Source organism: Telopea speciosissima, chromosome 7 (genome assembly GCF_018873765.1).
Source record: "Telopea speciosissima isolate NSW1024214 ecotype Mountain lineage chromosome 7, Tspe_v1, whole genome shotgun sequence".
Lineage (NCBI taxonomy): Eukaryota > Viridiplantae > Streptophyta > Magnoliopsida > Proteales > Proteaceae > Telopea > Telopea speciosissima.
This window is the reverse complement of record NC_057922.1, coordinates 660248-668788: the sequence shown is the minus strand read 5'-3', so window position 1 is coordinate 668788 and position 8541 is coordinate 660248. Positions and strand designations below refer to the sequence as shown.

General features: G+C 39.4%; 1 protein-coding gene across 3 annotated transcripts; it reads right to left on the bottom strand.

The window, feature by feature from the left end:
* Nucleotides 1-2554: 2554 nt before the first annotated feature.
* LOC122669917 (uncharacterized WD repeat-containing protein all2124-like) lies at nt 2555-6841 on the bottom strand. 3 transcript variants are annotated; one of them, XM_043866833.1, is made up of 10 exons: nt 6695-6841; nt 6418-6503; nt 5173-6314; nt 4943-5033; nt 4693-4850; nt 4532-4583; nt 4339-4418; nt 4134-4227; nt 3119-3383; nt 2555-3040 (listed from the first exon to the last, which is right to left on the bottom strand). In XM_043866833.1, exons 3-10 carry the CDS (start codon nt 6310-6312, stop codon nt 2767-2769), a joined length of 2154 nt encoding a protein of 717 aa, XP_043722768.1. In that variant the 5' UTR covers nt 6313-6314; nt 6418-6503; nt 6695-6841; the 3' UTR covers nt 2555-2766. The 3 variants fall into 3 exon arrangements, with proteins under 3 accessions (XP_043722768.1, XP_043722765.1, XP_043722766.1); XM_043866830.1 differs by having other exon boundaries at nt 5173-6503; XM_043866831.1 differs by lacking the exon at nt 6695-6841 and having other exon boundaries at nt 5173-6533.
* Between the last annotated feature and the right edge of the window lie 1700 nt (nt 6842-8541).

Below are 8541 nucleotides of genomic sequence, written 5' to 3'. Positions count from 1 at the left end.
GGATTCCACTTCGATTCCAATCCTCCAGAATCGGCAGGTTCCGTACGAACCATTTTTATTATAGGAATCGGAATCGGACACGAGATCGGAATTGGGCTGAATCGATCTCAAAATCCCTTAGAATCGAAGAACCTTACAAATATGTAAGGTTTTGGACCAATAAGGGTGTGTATGGTAACCTTCCAAAGAATGGATTCTGATTTTTTTTTTCCGATTCTAGGGGTAGAATTGAAACAGATTATGTATGGGTTGTCTGATCCATTTTTGTGATTTTTTTTGAAACGGATCGGGTGATAAAATAGATTCTCGCAAACTTTTGACAGTTTAGAATTAATTCTATCAATTTTTCAATGAAAAAACATGGACTTTAAGTGAATCGGGGCATTGATGAAATTTACCATCAAAACATAACAAATCCTAAACCCTAGCCCATCTTCTCAACTCGATCTCTACAACTCTCAAGTTCTTTTTTTCAGGTCTTTTGGTTCCGAGGTACTGTTCTTTAATGGCTTCGAGCTCCTTGTCACGTTCTCGTCCAACTTGCTTCTCTGAGCGAGCCCTCTCACGCGCCTTGCTCTCTTCTTCTCGTTCTCTCTTGCGGTTGGGTCGCTCCGAATCTCGTTCTCGTTCTCGCTCGCGGTCACGATCTCGGTCACGGTCACTTACTGAGGCTAGGTAGCGTTCTCTATCATGTGAAAGTGGTGCGTGTGAGAGAGAGAGAGAGAGAGAAGGGATAAAGCTAAGGTGTAGGAGAGGGATAAATCGGAAAAAAAAAAAAACAGAGAAGGCGAGTGAGGCAGAGTCATAACTAACCCCAAAAACAAAACAAAACAAAACAAATTGAATTGTTGAGAGAAGGAAGGGGAAGAAATGGCGTTGGCGACGTTGAACCTGAATATCCACCATCATCATCATCATCATCATTGTACAATGTTGATATTACAATACCCTGTTACCGTCATCCCCTCCACTACCTCTGTGGGCTTCGACTTGAATCGCTACTGCTCTGGTAATTACGTCGGTTTTAGAGGCGGCGGCGGCTGCTATAGGGCTCTGATAGCAGTAACAGGAGGAGGAAGAATAGAAAGAAGAAAGAGGTCAAGTCTGAAGTCCTTGAAGAGAAGTTGTCCAACTCGTGAGTTTCGGTCCCCATCGATTTCTACAGCAATTCCCCCTCTTGATCTATCCGAGGATAACGTCCGACAGGTCTTAGCCGACACACAAACGTTCCACAATTTTAGCTAGGCTTGGTAATTACCTGAAGCAGAGGATTCCCGTGAGTTCAACTCTCTCTCTCTCTCACCCCAAAAATCGAAATTCAGCCTAATGTATCCCTAAATTAAATTTTGTGTTCTGAAGAAAACAAAATCGATTCTAGAATCAGATTTACATTACAGTATTTGTTGGTAGAGAATTACTACAAAAATCCAGAAATAGAAAAATCGATTCTGACTCAAAATCAATTTTTTGAAACAGAATGCTAACCATACATACCCTAATCGGCTGAAATTGAGATCGATCACAGCCAATTCGTGTCGGCAGCTGATTCGATGGATCCAATTCTGATTTTTGAAATGGTATTGTGACTTGTTTGGCTGCACACTTTTTCCTATCTGCCTATAGTTCGGGGCAGGGTAATTCTCTTTCTCACATGAAATGACCTCGCTGCCCTTTTATGCATCACATTATTTTATCACACTTTATTAATGTGCTCTTCCTTTGCTGCTTGCTTAGAAAACCTGGTTTTAATTAGAGTTGCTATGATTACTCATTGTTTTTACAATCATATCTCCTAAAAATGTACGAGTTCCTCCTCCTTCCCTCTTTCTGTCACAAGAAACGTCACATTTACAGCATTAGGACTTGGCATTACAATTCTATTAGTAAGGCCTCTTTGGGCATTTAGATAAAGATAAGGAAATAAAAATCATTTAAATTATTTTTCTAACAGCTGATTAGCGTCATTACACCAAAATTTGTCATTAGTAGAACAACATCATTAGTAACTTAAAAAGGGAAAAAGGTTTCACCAACTTAATGGTTCAATATCGTCTTTGCTGTTTTAACACCGTTAGCCATTTAGGGTACGGTTGATAGAATCTTTCAAAAGTAGGAGAAGGCATTATCATTATTCAAAACTTAGGAGTAGGGTTTGATATTATGGAATATAGATACTTAGAGGGAAGGAGGATGATATTTCCCCAAGGTTTTTATGTAATCCTAATTTTGGATCAAGGAACCAACCGGCTGTTAATATGATTATTCTACTTAATTGGTTTTAAACAGTTTTTATTGGTTTAGGAAAGACGAAGTATCAGTTCAAATCTTCAAAACAAAACCAAACCATTTATTATTTAGTTCAAGGGATAAAGTTCTCTGCATGGGGGACGTAGGGTACACCCAGCGGACACATGGGGAATGGGTAAAATGACCAGCCCCCCATGACCCAAACCCTGCTCCCAGACAGAGAACAAGCGCCCTTAGTTTTTTTTATTTTTTTATTTATTTTTTTAAACAGAAAAAAAAAACACACACACACACACAAAGAGCTAGGGAACATTTAAGCCTGTAATTTTCATATTCTTTTGTATGAAATAAATCACTTTTACTCTCTATACACAAATATCTGCAAAAGAGATAATTTTGCAGAACCCACTGCACAAAGCTAGGGAACATTTAAGCCTAGTTGCCCGAATAAAATAGCCAGGCTAAAGAGCCTACCCCATGATTTTACACTGGTTTTGGTGATAATTGATAAATATTCTCTCATAGCATGACTGGCAATCCGTAGTTATGGAAAGTCCTTATAACTCCATCCCAACCTGCTGTAACAATCACCTGACCCCATGTAGCTGACAGAGCTGTATGATTACTGTAATAGTGGTGGGGATGAGGATGGTCATGGTCTGTGACTGGTACAGCCCACAAGGGAAGTTTCTCCTCAGGCCATGTTGCAGAAGTCCTTGATGAACCATCCATGGAGAAACAACTGCCAAGAGAAAACCGCTCAGAATCCATACGCCGTGAGGCAGAGTCCAAGGAACAATGGGGGCAGCAACAAGCTAACTCGTGTTCTTGTGTTTTCAAGGAACAATGGGGGCTGCAACAAGCTAACCCGTGTTCTTGTGTTTTCAAGGAACAATGGGGACTGCAACAAGCTAACTCTATGTGCTCAGTTTCCCCACCAGACCATGGTATTGCTACAGATACTCCTTCCACAAAAAAGTTTTCGCACGAACGCACAGACTCTGGCTGCCTGGATGAAGGAACAGAAGAGCCACCATAGTTCCAGATATAAACACGAGAATCTTCGCCTACTGAGATGATATGCCTGTCATTTGAAGTGAACGATGCAGACATCTGGCTCCCAGACATACAGAGGCCTGCTCAAAACAATATTGTAGACAAATAAGGACGATGTTTCACATTAACAAAACAACGACCAAATATTCAAGAATCAAAACTCATCACCCTGAGGTTAAAGACGTGCATTTAAATGTACACATCCTTACATCAAGAGATTTGGGGGGAAAAGGAAGTAGCCACTAGTCAGGAAAGAAAACCCAAATCAATAAAGGTTCCAATTGCCAAAACAAGGGTGGGATATTAGTTGTAATAATACCTGACTAAAAGATCTTTTACACTATTACACTAAGAAAAGGAGCTGGTTTACAATAGGAATCAGGCTTCTGAGACTCAGAAAACCTCTATAATATCTGTGACATTTTCTAAGGCAACTGGATTTGCAAATGAGAGGAAGTACCCCACAACAAAGTGTTCAATACAGGAGTGGTATCTGAGTAGTCCATAGGAGCCTCTGGCCGCTAACAAGTAACATCCAGAAAAGCAATACCTTGTGTTCTAAACTATGATTATTTACATTGAGATGAACACGACGGTGCTGGAGCCTGGGGGGTTTCACTCTTATCAGTTCTAAGAAGCATCTTCAAGGAAACCTGTTATTATTCCTGATTTATGGTGCAACTTAAGTATTCAGTTTGGGGGTAAGCATCAGACATATATATCTTCAGTGATCTACAGGAATTTGGAAAGCATCCTCACTGGATTGGAAAACAACATTGCCAGCTCTGAAACTAAAAAGAGGAAATAAATGGTTAAGTACGTTGCTATACCCATGTGTTTATGAATAACTTCAACCCCATGTAAAATGCGAACTTTTGAGTCAGCTGATGTTATCATAACCCTATGGAAATCATCCGTGGAAAACTGTTGAGAAAAGGAATGATGAGAATCAGAACAGGACTGAAAATGACACTTAATGGTTGACATAACCAAAAGAAAATAAAATACACAAGCAAGATATTGAAATTTATTCACCTCAATGCCAGTTATCCTGTTCCCAAAGCTTTTTTTTCTTCCCTGAATACAAATTTGTGCATCCAGCTGGAGATGATTGCCTAAAGAACAACATAAATAATTTAGTAAGCCTTTTGAGGGCAATGAATGATAATTAAAGTTTGATGACGAGTAATACAAAATTTTGGGTCTCCAACATGGCATAACTCTATACCTGATGCATCATAGAAGCGGCAACTGCCTGTAATGGAACCAACAATGCATCCCTGTTTGGGGAAAAAAAATTATCCTAGGTAAGTGAGTTTGCAAGATTAAAATCTTAATAAAACCATAGAGAACAGTTCATGGTGAGACCAAATAGAGTGAGAAGGAAACCTGTCCATCAGGTTGATAACATATGGCAGTTATAATATCCCGTGCATCAGCCCAATGAACTACTCGTCCCTCTGAGACTCCCCAAAGTCGAAGTTTACCATCTATTGATCCACTGATAAAGTATCCCTCATCAACAGGATTGAATTGAATGCAGGTCACTGTACCATGCAAAGAGAGAATGAACACAATTAGTTTTAAAAATAGAAGCTTCATCTACAAAGCAAAACATTTTGAATCTGCACATACTTACCATAATTGTTGTGGTGGAAAACATTGAGACATTCATCAGAACCCACTTTCCATAGCCGAACAGTTTTGTCTTCGGATGATGACAATAGAAACTACAACAGAACATATAATTTAGCTCATGGCAGATTACGGGACAAGTATTTGGATAACCTAGAGTGAAACAGAGAAGCAGATAAGAAAACAAGATATAAATTAGCAGTAGGCAGAATTTTGGCTGAGTAGACTACTTACATTAGATTTGGACCAAGATAGATCTAGCACATGACCAACATGGCCATGAAACTCTTGAACTGGTGACTCTTCAACCTTGAAGACCTTCTTGGGAATGACAATAGAAGCGAGGTTTAAATTTTTTCTTCCCATGATAAGCTTTCCCCCATTCACTTTGTTAAGAAATTTGGAAGACCCTTCATCAGTAACATATTTGTAAGAAGCATCTGTAGATGTGACACGCCAAATGCGAACAACCCCATCTTCACCACCACTTGCCAAGTAGCAGCCATCTGGACTGAATTTCATCGTCCAGATGAAGCCCCTGTGAGCTTGAATTTCTTGTCCCATGTAAAGCCCAGTAAACTCCATGAACCTCTTCCTGTTGTGCCGCACATGCAATCTATTTGTCTTGGCTGTTCTTGGGCTTGATTCAGAATCATCAGCTTTGCTCCTTGCCTCTCCTCCTTTCTTTGTGAGGCTTCTCCACAAGGCTCTCGGGCTTGACACAGAATCATCAGCTTTGCCCATTGCCTCTCCTCCTCCTTCTCTCTTCTTTATGAGGCTTCTCCACAAGGCTCTCGGGCTTGATACAGAATGATCAGCTTTACCCATTGCCTCTCCTTCTTCTCTCTTCTTTGTGATGCTTTCCCATAAGGTCCTCATTTTATTCACATTTACATCCAGCTGCCCATCGTTTTTTTCTCTACATGATACATCTTTCTTTGGCGTTGAGGAATCCAACTCATGATCCATGGGCTCGGTTCCAGCATCAGTCTCCCCCCTTCCATCACAGACCAAATCTTCCACCTGACCATCACCACATGAAGCCCACAACCTTGAGACAGCCCCACTGCATTCTGTAATCCTTGCCAACTCTGCAATCTCTGGTGAACTACAACAAGAAGTATCCTCGTCAATCTCCTGAGAACAACCCCTTCTAGTGGGAGCAAATTCATTGAAACCAATGCTGCCAAGAAATCTTTCCCGGCGTTCACGAATGCTCCTTGGCTCGTTCCTCCAAATTTCGTAGTCTGATTTGCCAAAAGCCAACTCTGAACTTAAACTCACAGAATCGTCCGAAAGTGCAGAATCACAAGGTCGAATACAATCCACTGAATCAAAGAAAATGTCTTCCGTCTCTTCATCATCACTCGGCATGTCTTTTAATGAACTTAAGAGCAAAATTCCACATTCAAAACCACCACTTCTTGCTACCCCAGCTTCGATAAGGAAGCAAAAGCAAAAACCGTTTAAATATACTACACAAACGGTCCAGAGGTGCAGAACCCTAATTCACGGAGCGAGTCTCCCGCTTGATAACCCAGCCAAGCGGAATCCACAGGATTAAGCTGAAAGAAATGGATACAGCAGTTTCAGAAGACAATGGGTAGGTACGAGTTACCAACCCCAATTCCATTTTCAAATTTTAAAGCACCAATGGAGAAACCCCACCTACCCAAATGCAAAATGGGAGAGAACCGAAAACCCAGGAATCAAACAGTAATCAAATAGCGAAACGTGAAGGTTTCAAATATGATACCTCGATTTCCATGCAAAGCAACGCCACCATTAATAATCATCGCCGACCTCTAGCCCCTCTAGGTACGACTTTCAATTTGTCAAACTCACACATTCATTGAAACGAAAACAAACACAAATTCTCTGAACCGATAAAAACTTCAACGAGGAAGGGAGGGGGTCGTCGCAGAAAGCAGAGAAGGGGAATGCGAGGGGGATTGGAGAAATGGCAACGGAGAGAGACAGGAGGAGCGTATGAATAAAGCCCAGCACAAATAACTTTATAAGAAGAAGAATCATTTTTATGGAAGAGATCTGGATTCTGGATACGAAAATTACAACGCACGAGCGCCGCGGTCTCGAGCCCGGGAAAGAAGACCCTATTTTCGGCAACTCTCAAATCTGCCAAATCCCAGCCCACCCACCGGTGTCTGCAGGAAAGCTCACTTTCCTTCGATTCAAAATTGGAAATCGAAAGCTTTTTCTACCCATTTTTTAAAATTTATTTAATGAAAAAACCAATCAAGATCTTCTTTGTCAACTATATATCTCTCTATCTACCAAAAATAAAATGTCAAACCACATCTATATTCTATTTTAAGTTCTAAGTTACTAACAAAACCAGACTCTTTACCCAAAAAAAAAAAAAGTTATTAACAAAACCAGACTTTTTTAGTATAAAGAATCCTTCCCAACTAAAATATATGGGAAAATTTTTTTAGCATTTCTTCACTTGAATTGATCAAACACGCTGTGTTTTTTTTATCAGTTGGAAGGATGATTGGGAAATTCTGATGGCTAAATATTTATTAAAAAAAATATGTGAATCGGTAACATATCAAACTTCATATTGATATTAATATGTGAATATTCTCTCAATATATAGACATATGTTCTCGTGTATTCATGTGTGTTTCTTACCAAAAAAAAGTGTATTCATGTATGTCGATGCATCCAATGTAGTAATTTGATAATCGTTAATTCTTGGGCAGCGTTTGATCGATTTTGTATTCTTGAATGATAAAAATAGTAGTTTTTATTTCTCGTTAATGTGAAATCGACTTAGAATGCTTTTTTTTTTTTTTTTTTTTTTTTTGATAAGTACTTAGAATGCATTTTAAGAATACATACTAAACTCAACCTTAGACTGAGACAAAACTTGACGCATACCACTAAACTTGTAATTCATACATCAGCTCCACCTAAACACCTACATAGTAGTTATTGGAGGACATGATTTTTTACGTTAGGGTAACATAAAAATGAGCAAGAGATCGCTGTCTGAGAATAGCCTCTATACCAGTACAAAAGCCAATGTGGCCAATGAGGATAGCCTTAACATGGATGAGATTTTTTTATTTCATGAAGGATGAAGCGATGATTTTACATGTTCTTAGTGTTTGGACGAAGGCTCCATGCGACTAGGCAAGAAAAAAAATAAAAGAATCAACATCTAAATGGGTCAAGTCAATCCAATTTATTAAGGATCAGTTGAAATTAATTGGGCATCAGACAGATTTCGTATGAACCCTAGAAACCAGGTATAAATCAATCAGGATCGGTCTATTCAAATCTGCCGAATCATTCGATTTTTTAATCCGCTATGTGCACATTAAGAATTAGAAAATATTCTAAAAAATCGTTTGGGAGAAGATTCTTTGGCAGCCAGAACATAAAGGATCACAACAATGAGGTGCAACAAAATGGCAATCCTATATTAAAGGGAAGCAAGATCATTTCTATTGAAAAACAGAGAGATAGACAAATAAAAATCCAGTATACGAATCATGTAAGATGTAACCCTCGTTTTCCAATTCCTTTAACCCAGCGTGGGAGATTCCATCCCACATCAGCAGCAAATAAAATCCT